Genomic DNA, 17,235 nt, shown 5'->3' with positions numbered 1-17,235 from the left:
AAATTTACTATCAATCAATCAATCAAATTTTATTTGTATAGCAAATAAATAATTTCAGCAGCAAGGCATTTCAAAGTGCTTCACATAATTAAAAATAAAAACAGCATGTGACATTGAAAAAAAAACAGTGAGAAAAAGAGACATTTTGAAAAAGATTTAAAAAAAGATAAAAACATTAAAACACACTTCTATTTGGTCACATCTTAACCTTTATGGACAGAATGTGTAGGCACAGCAAAGATGTCTCCAGCTCTGTTGGTTTCATCAGATCATAGTATTCAGATTTTTCTGGAGCAGTTTGCATCTAAGAGTGAAGTGACTGGGATGAAAATCAGCACCTCCAAATCCAAGATCATGGTATTGAACTGGAAAAGGGTACAATGCCCTCATTTGTTTTTGGATTCCCAAAAATAATATAATGACATTATCATTTTGGGGAGTAATTAATGATGAAGACATTACAATTTTTCTAAACTTGCACCTACAGCTTTGTGGCAGCATTGATAGAGCATATTGCCTGGGCTGTGTGTTATTATTATGCATTATTTAGAGGCAAATTCTTTTTCAAGCAGGCCTTGCTCTTTCTGTGGTGTATTCTTTGAATCTTTGGAGCAATTACTGGCTAAATTAGTCTCACTGGTGAAATTGCGCTCCATTAATCACTGGCTGTCCGCCCATTAAATGTGGGATCACGGATCACAGTGAGCCTATAATACATTACAAACAGTTTATACTTGCTGTTTATGAGTCCATCTTAACTGAGATGTAAAATAAGGATTAGAACACAAATACAGTACAGCACAGTCTCTGTGCTAAACTCTCAAATCTGTATTGGTCACTCTCACGATGGCAGCAAAAGGAACTTTCAGACATCTAGTTTTGTTGCATTTCTCTTTTAACCACTTGGGTATCAGACGGCCAATTGTCCATCTAATCCTCTAAGAGATGAGAGTGGCTATATAAACACAGCCTCAGCCTATTAGTGTCAGTCCAGGATTAACATCACAGAGGATGTAGGCAAAGACGAATGTGGAGGGGAATAGGGACTGAAGTGAGATATAGCTTTGTGGCAAAGCTGTTCACTGATCAAATGTGAAGGGGAAAAAAAAAAAAAAGCAAGGATCAAATGTAACCAATAAGGTTTTGTACCATAACAAAAACTGTCAAAAATCAACCTTGTGCTCATTTTCCAAAAAGACAAAATACATCAAATAAAGTTTGAGCAAATTATAGCATTTCAAGGTACATTAACAAGGTTTTCCAGTTTCTTATCTCTGTGATGCAGCAGTTTAAAGCAGCTAACCATAATAACCAAGAAGTTATACCTAGTGCAACTGTGTACCTTAAGACCATATTTATGTATCCTAACCTGCCCTTCAACAGTTTTTTTTTGTCTGCCAGAGACAAAAATAACTTGATTTGATTTTTTTAAAAATGTTACAAATATGTAGGACAATGTCTGTACTAATGAAATATTTTTGCCATTGAGTCTTGTACTTCTCTGTGGAGGAATTTTGGCCCATTTATGTTTGTTTTAAATCAGCCATATTGAAGGTTTCTAGCATCATGAAGCAGCAATTTAATTGGATTTAAATTTGAAAATATGATTTTGTTGATTTCAGTCATGCAGACTCAATGATGTTTTTCGGTTCTTTACCCTACTGCATAACCCGAGTTCACTTCAGGTCACAAACTAAATAACTAATTGTCAACGCAGGCATGAAGTGGCAGACAGATGAAATGTTTACCTCTAAAAAGTGGGCACAAATTACTAGAAAGACAAAGTAAGAAAGTAGGAAATTGGCCAGCAACCCAACAAAATATACATCAAAATTTGTTTTAAGGATTTATATTCTAGGAGCCAAAATAAACAACCACAAAAAAAACAACAACTCATTAATGAAAAACTATTATTTTATCTGTTTGTATTAATTTAATTTCCAATGGAAGAGGCCACCCAGCATGCTTTTTATGGCTAAAATTGTGGCAAGATTTTTAAGCTGCATACCCTTGGTCTACTGCATTCCCCATTTAATATTGTCAGCCTTGCTGTGTGTGTTGACTTTGTTATGATAGTGGTTATTTCAGTATGTAGGTCATTTCATTTATTTTCTCCATCACGAAGCATGATTCCAAAAATAAAACTTCATGACAACAAAAAAATAGTCACGTTGATGTGAGTAACTCACCTGGGAACAACATTTTTTTGTTCCCAAGTAGATGAACATCAAAGAGGTTAGGACACGAACATTTCAACACATTTTGTGTTTTGACTTAAATTCCTCTGATATGTGTTTTCATATCCAAGGCAAAGTTCAAAAACAAAACTTGACTTGAATACTCTCACAAGCAGTCAGTCTTCAAACGAATTCTTCAGTGGGGAAAAAGCACATCCAGCACTGTGAAAAAGTATTGTTCCCCTGACATATATATATTTTTTAATTTTGCTTATTTTTCCACACTTATTGACAACAAATTTTAATATCAGACAAAGATCATCTGAGTAAATACAAAATCCACTTATTCGGGTGAAAAGCCTATTCAAACAATCCTCATCCAAATAATAATAAAAATAATAAAAAAAAACTAAACATTTTCCTTATTAAGTTATATTTAAAGACAATGAATTTTTAAGCAGCAAATCATTCCTCAGCCTAAGAAAATCAAGAATATGTTGGTGGTGGTGTGATGGTTTGGTTTCTTCTGTTGAACTTATTTTGGTTTGATCATTATAATATGTCATTACAATCAGCTGGCTCAGACAAGGATCAGAACCTCAATTAATGACAATACAGTATAAAAATCTTTTTAAAAAAACCTGATACAATATCAGAAATATGAAATATTTGAGAAATTTCAAGATTATTTCCAAATTTTAAACTGTAGTAATGGGTTTTCATAGCTGTTCATCATGCAACCTCTGGCTGACTGGAGTGAGTTTAACAAGCGTGGGTTTACATGAACATTTTTCTAACTTGCACTTTGTTCTTCTCACAGTAAAATTAAATTAGCTCAAATTTATTGTGGTCCTTGCTCAATTTAACTTTATTGTCAATTGCTCATTTAGCTTTTATTGCCACATGACACTACCTACATAACAGGTCCTGGAGCCAGCAGTACCTCCCTGTAAACAAACGGATCCAGAGAAGAGATTTGCCCTTTGACACTGAATGGAAATAAAATGAAACAAGCTCAACAGCGGCTCAGTAGGCCAGAAGCTGGTTTCATAATTTTCCGGCTTGTTGTTTATTTCCATGGATGACTGATTTCTCTCTATCTGTGGCCATTAAGGCCTTGCTTGCTCTGATGCTCACTGCCTGCATCAGGCTTCCTGTAAGTCTGTCCTTTTGAGGTGGCTCTAATTGATGCAGACCAGTTTGTTTACACTTGTGCCTATTTATGCTGAACACTTCAGTGAGCTGAAGGAACAGAACAGAATATCCCTTTTTTTTTTTTAGAAAGTTTTCTCTCTTTCTTTCTGCCTCTCTGTGTAGCTCTCTCTCTCTCCCTCTCTCTAACCAACACACAAGGATATATTCTGTGTGTCTTGCATTGTGAAGGGAAGCGCCAAATCACCTCCACCCCCCTGCTGCGCCTCAAAGCCTCGAGCTTGTATAGCCAACCCATTAAAAGTCATGTGTAATTGAAAAATACTTCTTTTATCCGTGAACCTGAAAGTGCTAGTTTTTATTCAGGGCTGTGCTGTATTGATTCAGCCCTTCTCTATCCTCCATGGTAGCAGACCTTGCTGCCCATGTGTGAATTGATATCATCAGGCTGGAATTTAATTCGGCATGCTTTTTCATGCGCACACATATCCACCTGATTCGGTTGAGATATTTCTGATACAGACTGGTGCATTACTGGAGATGCTTATGTTCATGGTCCACTGATGAGAAGATGACATTTATGTTTTAGGACAGAACTGGTTGATTTTTTTTTGTTTTCTTTTATTGCATTCCTTCCCTTGTTATTACTTTCATTTTCACTCCGTCTTGCAAACTGAACAACGCCAGCCCAATCAATTCTCCGGCGCTGTTTCAGTCTGAATTAGAACCTTTATCCGGGGCTAATCAATGCGGGTCAGATGTCCAGGCCTTCAGAGAAACAGGGGGTGAAAGCCGTAACAGCCCAGTCAACAGTCTTTTCAGATTTAGATTTATATCACTGACCTTTCTTCTGCAGAGCACACGGTATGAGAGTCGCTTAAGGCAGCTATTGCTTGGGATCCAGGGATGGAAAATGGGGCCCTTCATTTTTATTAGCCTACTTCTCAGCCATTTTCTTGCTTAATTGCTTGCTTAGTATGCCCATGTCCAGTTTTTCTTTTTTCTTGGTTTCTATTCATTCACTTATGATTCTTTTTCACCATCTTTTTCTTGCACGGTGACGCCGTTTAAAGAATCAAACACCATAGTCAGATTGTTTGAGCATCACAATACAGATGTACTGATTACTCTTTTGTGGTCCATTTCCAATCTCTCAAAACTTTTTGTGAAGCTTTTGCCTGCTAATATTGATTGATACCAGCTTATATTTTTATATACAGATATACATATATAAGAACAGACTTCAAAATTTGGGGCAGAGGAAATGTCACAGTGGGTAAAAGCCAGATTTTTCTGTTACTTTATAACAAACAGAAAATGATTAAGGTGTTCACAATTTAAGTTGTATTTAGCTTTTAACGCCAGTTAAAATGGCTGTCATTACTAACATTGCAGCGTTTGTGCATTTTTTCTAGAGAACGAACTTCACTCTGAAATGTCAAACAGATCGGCAGCATTTTTAAATCTATTATTTTCCCTGACAAACTGAGGTTGAAAGCTCCAAAGCATAGAATAAGATCACCTTTTCTGTATAGGAAGTCTTGTTCTCTCTCCGTCTTATGCAGCCTCCTTCTCACAAACTACATATACGCCTCTACATTTTGTTGAAGATACTTTTTGAAAGAAATTCTGACATCCCTCTGGTTCTTCTGAGTCTATTTCTCAACACCTTACTAATACTATTATCTTCTTCCCTTCATAATAGCTTCCACACTGAAGAATGATGTTGGGCTTAAGTTTTGTGTTTTTACTGTTTGACAAAAATTCTGAGTTTTGAGTCATAACTAGTTGGTCTTTAATCAGGGCTGATCAAGATGGCTTTATCTCTCTAACTGTCCCCGATTTCAACATATATATTTTCCTCCAACAGTAAAGTGCTTGGCTTTATCTCCATGTTGAGTTTTGTAGCAACATTTACTTCTAATAGAGTCGGCCAAACAGGACTCAAGGGATATTTTAAGGAGACGCTAGGCCATCCGTATCCTTTAAAGTTTGCCATATTTTCTGTAGCTGGTGTCAAGAGTTACAGTGTTTAGATTGTATGACCAAATAGGCTTTCCAGCAACTAACTGACATGTAGTGTAAAAATATTCATAGGATTTGTAACACAGTCCCATGTGTGTGGGTGGCTGGTCGTATTTTTTCATATTCTGAGAAATGCATAGAGAGCACTGAGGTCTCCAGGCTGCCATGTCGAGAAGCATCATGTGCTGTAAAGAATCTTACCTCCTGGAAACTTAACATGTACAATACATTATGTTATTTTTATATTCACAAAACAGGAAAAAAAAATAAAAATAAATCAATTTCATCAATTTCATTACTCTAAATTATTTGTAATCTAGTTGGATAGATTTTTCTAAGATCATTCCAACATTCAATCGTATAACATGCAGTTGTTTTTTTTGTTGTTGTTTTTTTAAAACTTAATTAGGACATATATTTTCATTTTTCATTTTAAACAAACATTTGTGAGTAAGTTGAATAGAGCAATGAGTTCATTTCCCTTCATCCAGAGTGTTTAGTGGAAACTGAAAACTGAGTACAAATTTCAAAACATAGGTGCCAAAGAGAATGTTTTTCTCTAAATGGCTTCCTTTAAACATTTAAAGAAAAAACATATAAATAGTGCAACTTCAGGGCACTAACTATATGTATGACTTTCAGGTTATACTTATGTTTCTCTTGAAAGAGAAAAACAGCACTCATTATATTAAGTTATGTATAATTACTATAGTTAACAATCATATTACTTTATTTTGACAGCAGTATTAAAATAGTTTGCTTTTCTTTTTTTATTTAAAACAATTAGATCAAGTTAAATATTTATGGTCTAAAACTTTTCGTAATTAGGGAATGTTTAAGTGAAGGGAAGACTTTTTTTATTATTATTTTCGCTAATCTACCATTTTAGGGCCCTCAAAATATTATAATTGTATTCATTGGCAGTTAGTTAATAAAAGAAAATGCACAAAAAAAGCACATGGTTTTGCATTAAATAATTCTAAATACAAATTAAATCAGATGTTATGATCAAACTGTTACAGTTAATGATTAATCATTTAATTATTTACGTCATCAGCAGTTGGCATCAATTGGCCAATTATTATTATTTTTTTGTTGTTGCTGTTGTTTTGCATTAGCTACTAAAATTCTAATTGGCCAGAAAAAAATCTCTTTGGCGCATTTGTGATTTTTATCTTTTATTTGTCTTCTCAATACTTTAAAAAGACAATCGTGAGCCAGAATATTGGAATGGTGTGGAAAGAGTCATGGCTCTTCTTAAGACTACTGTAGCAATATTCAAGCATTAGCTGAAAAAAAATGATTCTGCATGAACTAATTCTATAATTTCAGAATCCAGCAGTGGACCTAATATTGCATACCATTTGTCACCCAACGTGTACCAATTGTTCCACCTTATCTGCTGAAATTTCAGCAAAATATATGCAGCAGGTAATTTAATAATCAGTTGGAGTTTTTTTCAAAACCACTGGGAAATTAGACCTGAGTTTATGCTGAAAGTCCTTTTTCCCTTTTAAATTAGAATTAATGTGTGCTCTGAAAGATCACCAGCAACAAGAGCTGGACTGAAAAATTAGGAGGGAAGAAATGTCCCCTTAGTGATTCGCCCAGGCTTTATTTAAAACAAGAAGAAATTTAAATGCTAATTAAAAAAAGTATCTAGCCTGCGTCTCTAGCACCTATGATTTAACAGTCTAAATGTAACCTGAGAAGACGTGCAGAGATAGAAAGAGGTCTGACTATGTGGAGAGGCTAAGATAGTATAGTCAATATTTACTCTGAGTAATTGGTCCACACTTCCTTCAGCAAGTTACACAGCTGTCCAGAAGCATCCGTGCCTTATCTCCTTCTCTTCTCCCTCATACATCTCCCTGTGACCACGGTTTTACACAACAGTAAAGTTTTGCTGCTGTTCACAATGCTTCTAGCTACCCACAACATAATAAGGTATACAGATTGGTTATTTTACAGAGTGTGCATGGATACAGCCAATAGAACTGTCAGATGGGAGTGTTGCAAAGAACATTATTTCTGTTTTGAAGTTATATGTAATGAGCTTGATACACTTACTTTCCTAATGAGTTAAAACTTCTCGTTACCCCAGTGGTAAACAACAGAAGCATTTTCAGGCTTGTTGCTGTACCACTTCAACAATGTAAGGTTTGGAATGAGATGCGCGCAGCTCGCCAGAAAATAGGGCTCCCAACCTGCCTACAAAAGATTTTCTGTTGGCATTATCAAAGACACGTTGGAACAGATTAGCTGTCTGTCAAGCCTTCTTTCTCCTCTGCACTTTTTGGCCACACGCAGTCCCTTTGCCATTCCGCCATGCCCTGAAAGCAACTTTCCAATTAACCCGCTGCCTCCCTGCAGCAGTCCTTTGAAGTTATTTTCGCATGGGTCTGTCTCTCTTACATTTGTTCTGCGTTCTTCTGACTGGACATTTTTGGCGTGGTTTTCCCTGCAGTACTGTCAACACTGAGAGGCCTTAATCAGATGTATTTTTGCATAAGCTTGGGTACGTCTGTCAGTTTTATTGTTGGTGTAGGCTAGCAGCACCATCATTAATATATTCAAAGAAATCAAGAACAGCACAAGTAATCTTAACTCTGTGCACATTTTTGGTAAACTGTCTTTTGAAACAGAGTAACATGTTTCGACTTTATTTTGTAAATAACTATTGATTTTGTTTGACCTAATAATGAATTAGAATTGTGGTAAGACCTGGGGAAAATCAGGGTTTTGCCCACCAAGCACTCAGAAGCTGCCACTAAAATAATTTACAAATGATCAGGACGTCATCCATGCTTATGCAGAATCGTATGTCAGCCAACATAGCATGCAGTTTTTGTTTGTCTGCTCTGTTGACTATCAACCAACTCAAGAACTACTTCCTGTGCTGCTTTAACATGAGAGTCTCAAACATACAGATTATCAAGCTTAAAATATTTGCCGTGATATCCTGGCACAACAACTTAGACCAAAACAAATTTGGGATTTAGAATTTCACTTTGGCAAGAAATATTCAGCTCAGTTTTTAAAATTACAAGATGTCGTTCCACATCTAACGGACATTGATTGTTTTAATTCCCACCAAATATTAGTAACGTGTTAGGTAGGTGCACTTGCCCTACAAGTATTTTACAGCGCTGTCATATTGTGTAAATCCTTTTTTCTGGTGAAGCTGAGCAAATAAAACCAAAACATGAAAAAGACAGCAGAGATCGTGGGATTTCTAGTTGGAATTATAAGCTGAAATTTGGCCGTTTTTGTCAATTACTTCCCAAATGGGAATGTGTAATCTTTTGCTTCTTGTAAATAACTACCTAAATTTGCTTCTCTGTAAGGTGACCTTTAATTTGAGCGATGTTTATTTTGCAGTCGTGCTCCTCTCCCAGTGCAGACCTGCTGCTGGCCACTCACAGTGCTTACAAAACATTCATATCTCGTCTGTCACCCTGACACAGCACTCAAAAGGCTGCCACCATAATAATTTTAATGTGGTGAGGGCGCTTATTGTAGCTGATGTATTGTGCTCTTAAACTTAACGGAGCTTTTATATTCTTTTTTCTACTAGGAAGGCTTCCTTCACTGTTGTTAGTTTTTGTAGTGATACTGCGCATTGAGATTAAAGGGTTAAATGGTAAGCTTCATTTCTTAATTTATATCTGAAATGAATAAATAAATAAATAAATAAATAACACCATTTGTAAAGTTGTAAAAATGTGTAGATAGAGATGGGAAAGCTGTGTCCTTTAGAGCTGGATCTGTGCAATGCAATGCAATTCTCAAATCTAAACATCTTACTAAATAATATATTTAAACACAGAGGGTCTTAAAAAATGACACCTTTTCCTTTATTGTGTTTACATTCAGAAATGAAAATATGTTTTCAAGTCACCTTTTAAGCTATTTCTTGACTTTGCGTGTCAGCAGGAAATATTTTATTGACAGCCACGAATTTACTCGTGAACCGGCAGAAGTCTGGATTCGTACATGATAACATTTTTTTCCAACCACCCTTGTCACAAGTAAGGTGTTGTTTACATGAAATAGTCTGGAACATTTCTTGTGACTGATGCAATTTTGTTATCTCAAAACAAGCATGACAGATTAAACTGCCACAGAGCAATAACACCCATAGTAACACATTTTGTGAAAGCAGCAATTGCATTTTTTTTTTAATATTGTAAATCTGGAATCAGAGTAAAGGTAGACATAATAGAAATCATAACACTATTTTCAAATTAGTAATTTTTTTTGTGTCAATTTTCAGATGGAAATCCCATTTCTAAATTGCAAAAGCCAAAACAGAACTTTACATCATCTCAACAGATTATCAGAAAGGTGGTGCCATTTAAGTGAGGAGCTGTAAGTAGTTCCTGGTATCTGCAAAAGTAGCAAGCAGCAGAGCTGGAACTGATGTAAAAATAAGATTGTTCTCCCATCAGTTACTCTGCCTGTCTGTTTGGACTGAGCTAATATCAGTTATGTGTAATGTCAGTGAAAACTCTGAACACAATCTCAGTGTTCACTTGTATATTGAGTGTGACCAATTTTGTTATCAAACCTACATCGCTGTTATTGTGTCATTGAAACATTAAATGTAGAAGAAAACAAAAAAAAAATCCCTTTGTGCTAAGTGAATGTGTTTGTCACATGTGTTTTTTGTGAAGATTTCACCTACAACTAGGCTTGGCTTGATTGTGAAATTTCCAACATTCACTGGAAAAAAATTGTATATGTACATTGTATGCTAAAATTTGTGGTATTTCCAGCTGTCTTTTCCTTTTTGCAAGTTTAATCAAAATAAAAATGCTTCTTCTGCCATGTAGTATAACTAGGCTAACAGAAAATCAAGCTATCCATTTCATATGTGTACACATAGTCATGTTCAGGACTGTGGGGCGTCAGTAGTTAGTTGGTCAGAGGCGCAGTACAGCACAGGTCTCCTGTTCAAGACACGAAACCATTCAAACACACTAGCATAGCACTCATGTTTATAGATAATTAATATTTTTGCAATGCTGGCAATTAATGTTTTTGCTTTATTATTTTTTTTATTGTTCTAAAATATTAAATTATTAAACCCTACTAAATATTTTTAACACACAATAATGAAGCTACTAAATACAGTTTTGAGGTTAACTAATCAGAAAAGTGTCAAATTTTGCACTTTTTTTTTTTCATTTATTCATCTCTTGCCCTGACACTAAATTGCAGTTGCTGTAGAAAGTTCAACTTTGTTCTGATCACTTACACCACCTTGAACCTGAAAAGTGATCAGGACTTTTAACGGCAGGTTCACCTTTTGCATCTCATTCTGAATCTACATGAAGTGGCCCTTCAGTGGGCCATACTGTAGTTTGACGCTGCAGGATAAGAGCTCTCCGTTCTGTCCGGAACTCCTCATTACTGTCACATAGCTTTGTTTACGAGTGAAACCGCTCGCCGCACAGTGTCAACCCTCAGCCAAAAGGTCATGTTTCACATTCCAGCCTATTATGCTGCAGCTGCACTGCGTCAACTAGATCGGGCCCAACCCCGATTAGCGTGCATTCTTTGTGTGAAAGTGTCTATTTCTGGTATGTATGGGAATCAGTGCATCTACGTGCTCTGTGTATGTGTTTACCAGTGTTTGGGTTATTATCTCTTTTCCATTAAGATATTGCCTCACTTTAAAGGAATAGTTTTGCCAACCGTATTGTTATTCCTGAAAGACCTTCTCAGTTTAAGTATTCATTTTTCTGGCATTTTTTTCCCCTTCTGCTTTTTAAACAAAAGCTTTCCATTTAATACGTTTATGCCTTCAAGGGAGTCAGATCATAAAGTTTATGCGTTTTCACTGTGCTGCTGATGCATCCTTAATTGATTTATTTATGGAGTGATGAAATTGTAAAATACTCTCTCTCTTTTTTGTTTTTTTTTTTTGTTTTATTTCTCCCCCAAATCAGAGAGCCAAAAACTTCCTGGGAATAACTTCACCACTGAGTGTAACAGTCCTGGGAACTTCATGTGTGGAGATGGAATGTGCGTCCCAAGTGACTGGCAGTGTAACAAAGTGCCCAACTGCATTGACGGGAGCGACGAGAGAGGCTGTCGTAAGTTCAAGCTTAAACCCCATTGTCAAGAACTGTTGTAGAGCTTTCTAGCTGTGTCTAAAAGTGCTAATGCCAGATTGCCTACTTAGAGCCGTGTAGTGGTCTTTCAACCCTTGGACCTTCCTCAGCACAAAGCGTTGCAGTCTTCATTGCTCTTCCTACCCGGTCCACAGAGCCACAAGGGCCAGTAGAACCTAATTCTCTGCCGACATAAATTAACTTCCCTCCTCAGCGCTCACATTTCCCTCCCCCACTGCAAGCATCCTACTCCCTTTTCCTCCATCCCTTTAGCCTCACTTTAGTAACATGGCAAAACATAATACCATCAAAGACAAGACCAATTACTTCTGTAGAAATAGGAACACATCATTTTACTCTAAGGCAGCTGTTTGGCTCATTTTTTGATCTTTGCATTTAGCTGGCTCTCATCCCTCTGGTTCACTGCTCCTCCTTTTTTTTCCCTCCCAACGTACTTTGAGCTCCACGCAAAGATGGGATTGCTGATGAAGATCGACTTTGAGTTTCTAAGACGAACTGAAATCCCTCTCACCCTGTTCATTTATTTCTCTGTGTATCAGCGTCCTAATTTATCTTATTTGATGGTTTTGATTTCTAATTTTCTTTGTAGAAGCTGTTCTATTGAAAACATTAAGACCACTTCTTAAAGGAGTTTTACTCTTTTTACCTGACTAAATCTGTTTGGTAAGAAAAACAAAATTACAAATGGCTCATCCTCTCTTCTGTCACTTCTCTTCATATTCTGTTCTCTCCCTCGTCTAGCTGTCTTTTCTCCCTTAGTTGTCTTGTGGGCAGTTTAGGGAACAGGAAGACAACTTTTGACAGTGTCCCATAGCGCATCAGTACAAAGAAACATGCGCACGGCTTTGTGTCATCAGTCATTTAAGTCTGCTGTGACTTTTTTTGTACAGATTGCAGATTTTCATCTCGCTTTTAGAGCTGTGACCCCAGCATGTTTTGCCTTCCAGCCTTGGGTAGTCATTAATTATTGATAACCAACAGGAACATCGCACAACGAGTGTAAGAGAGAAGTCGCTTTTAAGCAGCTTTACAGAAATCATTAAAACAAAGACAAAATTATTTGGGAGTTTATAGTTTATATTTGATGGATTGATTGATTTTCTAAATAGACTAGCAGACCCTTCAATATTAATGGTTCATAACAATATTTTCATGTTTTTTTTTTTAGTCTTTCTGTAGCTTAGTAATGACAAGATATTGTATTGTTCCCTCATGGCTAGTAAGTGGTAAGAGCAAAAATAGGTGAAAATTGTTTGATTTTGGTAATTAGCTAATAAAATATTTTTATCAACTAACCCCCCACCCAATTTACCTGTACTTCTGACTTTAACATTGTAAAAAATAAAACTTGCCCATCTGGTGCGGGTTCAAATCTTAAGTTTCTCCTATGTCTGACTCAGTTTACCTGAAGATGTTTTTATTAAGAATAAAAGCAAGCTAGTTTTTTTTCTTTTTGTTTTGTTTTGTTTTGGTTTTTTTGCTGATATTTTGCGAAGCGCCTATGCCAAAAGATCTTCAGCCATCACACTCGGCCTGCCTCTGCTGTCAGGGGACTATTTGCACTTGTTGTAGACAACTGCATTATCTCTTCTGGCGTAAGTAGGCCCTATTATCCCTAAATAGATGGCTAGTTGTCAGCCGGCTGCCTCATGAAAATGCTCTTGCTCCAACAGGGTCTCTGCAGACACAGACAGACAGATAAATGGAAGAATGGGAAAGGGAAAAGTAAAGGAAGGAGAAAAGGTCCAGGAAGGACTTATTATGATAGCTTCAGCAGTAGTTGTGTCAAGAAAGGTATTATCTAAGGAGGACACAATGCCTGGAAACCTTAGGGCTTCAGTACTTTGCTCTGCAAGCAGAATCATAATTATCTGTCCCCTGCTAAGATGAAACACACACACAAAAACTCATGTTTCAGTATTTATTCAACAGAGAGGCATGACAGGTTGCTGTCAGAAATGACAGTTTGCTTTCACTTTGTTACAACACATACATTTTTTTTAAAATCACCTTAGTTATTGTATCCCATTGTATCTATCTTTATTAATATCTGTAACACATAAAAAAAATGTGCAATTACTTATACATTTACTCTGCAGAATTTCACCCAGGTACCAAGTTTTTTGAAACGGTAAGAAATTTAATTTTAGTGGAATTTCAGGTTCGCATCATATTTACGATGGCTCAACGTTACATGATGTAACAAGACTCGACGTTGATCAATGAGAGTCGGCAGTCGGCAGTAAGGTTTCCAGTTATCAGTTTGCGTTAGTAAACACTGCATTGGATAAGGAAGCTTTATTAGCTTCTGATGTAGCATCTAAAGCCGTTTCATCTCCTCTGTCAGACTTTTACCCCCAAGGAATACAACTTAGATAAATAAAAATATGAGCTTTAGATAAAGTGAGGGTCTGAGATCTGAAGGGTCCCACTTTACGTGTTTTAGTTTGACTCCGTTGGTTCTGGAACTATGATGCCTACACGCATGGATGGCAAAGCTAAAGCAAACATTGATTGTCTTCCTGATTGAATGTTTTCCATTTGATTGGTTTCTGTCTGTTTACAATTCATAAGACACATTTGTCTTTTAATACGTGTTCTATAGATACATGTCATGCAAGGACACTGAGTTGTGGGAAACATGCAAATATAAAGTGATGCACAGAACTAAAGAAATCATTTGCCTGAACAAAATGCCTTTTTCTGGCTGCAGGGACTCAGTCCTTCCCCGTGGTGTCGGCTGTATTGATGTTTGCAGAATAGGCTGTACTTCAAGTACAGGGATGGCAGGGCTAACTGGACAGATTGTTCTCATTATAGGTTTTTCTGCCTTACTACCATCATAACTGTAGTTATAGGGTATTCAGGTCTTGGCAGGATATAATATTTGGACTTGGAAATCATTTTTGAGTTCTGACTCCTCATCAAAAAGGCCCTTGGGTCTTGATAGCAGCTTGACTCAAAATGATCTCTGCAGATCAGATGAAATCTTGCCATTTTTCCCTCCTCCCTGAGCCACTACCATGCGGTTCATTGTTAACAAATTATTCTGAGACACAGTGTCATAATCTGAAATGTGGCTCAGAGGTGTTGCCAGAGCTATACGGATGGTGATTACATAAAAGTTAGAATGTTTTACGGGACATTTTTAATTAAAAACATGCAAATAAATAAAAAAAAATAAATAAATAAAGGTCACACTTAACTTGACTAGACTTGCTTTGAAGCTTGTTTTTGAAAAGTATATTTTACTGTGACTCAATAATTTGCAATCGAATAAGTGAATGAAACTAGTTCCAACATAATGTTTTCATAGTCAGTCAGGATTTAAAGTGTCATTGATCATACTTTACATAAATGGCCTGACTTTAAGTCATTCTCATGTTGGGAAAGCTTTGGACATATTAAAATATATATTTTTCCCCCTATGTAACATGTGATGGGGGCTTCTATCTGAATATTTCCAATACCCATTATTGTATTGCATATCAGTATAAACGAATCCTTAGTTGTTGACATCCTTGAAATAATGACATATTTGTAAGAAAAGCCAATTGTGGAGCTGTAGAGTTGAATATGTTTCAGAGCACCCATAAAAAACTTGCCAAAATCCATCTCAATCCAGCAGCACAGCTTATGTACTCATATTGATTGTTGTTTGATGTTGCATTTTTAACTTGGTTGATCAGAGTTTAAAGAAGGAAACCATTTTGGCAGTTTTAGCAACGTATTCACATCATATAAGGGTAAAGAGAGCTGGATGCAAAGGAGCAGGCGAGGCAGGCGAATAAAAACGTATTGCTTAAAAAAGGAGTTTCAAGAACTAAAGTCCAGGAGAATCTGTCATAGTCCACCACAAGAGCAACACAAGAGTGCGCTTTTTGTGCATGAACATATATATTTCGTATGCAAAGTTTTCTCCAAATCAGTGTCCAATTTTACCGCAAGCATTTGAACCAGAAGACAGCTGTAGTTGATCCCCTTTAAGCCCATTAGGCAGCAGATTGTGCTGATGTGGCTGTCTCAGACCCAAGGAATACTATGGTGCCTCAAGTAAAGGTCAAATGTGATTACATTTTGCTGTCTCATTAACTAAATGTCGGTTTTAAAATCAAGCATTTTGCATGTTAAGCAAAATACTACTTTCAAATGGTTTTGACACTTGAAAATAACACCGTTGGTAATTTTGTCAGTATTGGTATTTAATTTGAATAAGCTTTCTGGAAAAAGGTCAGCTTGAGTCATGTAAGTTAAGTTTTTCAATTCATACTTTGGGAAGAAGCGATCATCATGTAACGTTAAAGGATGCACTATTAGTATCCTGCTGAGAAAGACTAGAGTTTCTCAGCAAGATAAAACCTTTGAGAACGTTTTTTTTTTTTTGTTTTTTTTTTCTCAAAGGTTTAGCCAAATTTCAAACAGAAGCTTATCTGTACACTTTGTGGTACGTTCACAGTTGATTACCTTTTCTCTCTTCATAGTCCTCGTGTTGCTAATTCACAGTAACAGTGCCTTGCAACAGCATTTAAACCTATTAAACCTTTTTCACATATTGTCACATTATAACTGTATAATTGAATTTATTTTATCAGGATTGTGTTGCATAGATTACCATGAAGTTGGAGGATCCGGTATATATCCAGCGGTTCTGTAAGGAGATCAGAGGCGTGTTAGAGAACACGTGTGAACAAATAGCAACATGAAGACCAAGAAACACACCAGGCAGTTCAAAGAGAAAAATTTATGTGGGTCAGTTTATGAAACTGTATCCCAAGCTTTAAACATCTTAGGAGGTGCTTTTAATCTTTCGTAAGAAAATGGAAAGGATCTGATACAGCTTCAGTACATGGCGGTCCACCTTACCTGACAGGCTGGGCAAGGAAACATTAATCAGAGAAGCAGCTAACATGAGTTCACAGCTCCACTGAGAATCTGTTGACAAGAAACTTATTAGCTGTGTGCTACACACGTCTTGCTTTTGTGGAAGAGGGAAGAAAATCAAACAATTGAAAGCTTCATTTAAAGTTCACAACAAGTCATGCAGGAGCTGGCCAACATGTGGAAGAAGGTGCTTTTGTCAGATTAGATCAAAATCCCTTTTTGTGAGGCTGCTCTTCCTTAAGAGGTGCATACAAATTCAGTCCAATTGAGAATCGGAAAATTGCCATGCACGTGTTCTCCATTCACTCCCAAAGAAGAACTTGCCCGAAAGAAACGGAACGAAATCCATCAAAAGATGTTATCGTAGCGAGAGGTGATCTTGTCAAATGTTGACCGAGGGGAGTGACTGCAACTGGATGACATTGTTTTCAAATTTTTATTCACATAAATAGTCACCTGTGGTGTATAATCTTAATTCTCTGAATGTTGTGGTGGCAACTAGACAAAAAGTATAACAACAGTTCAGGGGGAATGAATCCTTTTGGAAGGCACTTCACTTGAGCGGGATCAGCCGTGTTTCACTCCATGTGACGCTTCAGTGACTCAGAATGGAAAAAAAAAATACATTTTGTGTTTGGGTTTGTGTGTGTTTGAATTGACCATAACTGGTTGAATCTGTACCTGGAGCTCTTTTATAACTTTATGCGTCATTGTGTACTGTGGAGCTCACCTCCTGTCAACAGAGGGAAAAAAAAAAAACAAGTCATGAATAAATTGGTTTAATAAACTGTGGCTCTGGGAGTTGGAGTTCTTGCTTGTGGATATGCTATCCAGGCACAACGTCAGATGTTGTCAGTCTG

The 17,235-nt window shown here is 36.7% G+C and overlaps 1 protein-coding gene across 1 annotated transcript in view; it reads left to right on the top strand.

Moving 5' to 3' along the window:
• The window catches only part of ldlrad3 (low density lipoprotein receptor class A domain containing 3), a 98,721-nt gene that overhangs the window by 25,504 nt on the left and 55,982 nt on the right, over positions 1-17,235 (top strand). Inside the window, exon 2 of the mRNA XM_007542288.2 lies at positions 11,309-11,455. Within this exon, the coding sequence (XP_007542350.1) occupies positions 11,309-11,455 (147 nt within the window). The remainder of the gene's footprint in view (positions 1-11,308; positions 11,456-17,235) is intronic.

This window comes from Poecilia formosa, unplaced genomic scaffold (genome assembly GCF_000485575.1).
Source record: "Poecilia formosa unplaced genomic scaffold, Poecilia_formosa-5.1.2 Scaffold675, whole genome shotgun sequence".
NCBI classification, from domain to species: domain Eukaryota; kingdom Metazoa; phylum Chordata; class Actinopteri; order Cyprinodontiformes; family Poeciliidae; genus Poecilia; species Poecilia formosa.
The sequence above is the reverse complement of the archived record's forward strand: the minus strand, read 5'-3'. Positions and strand labels throughout refer to the sequence as shown.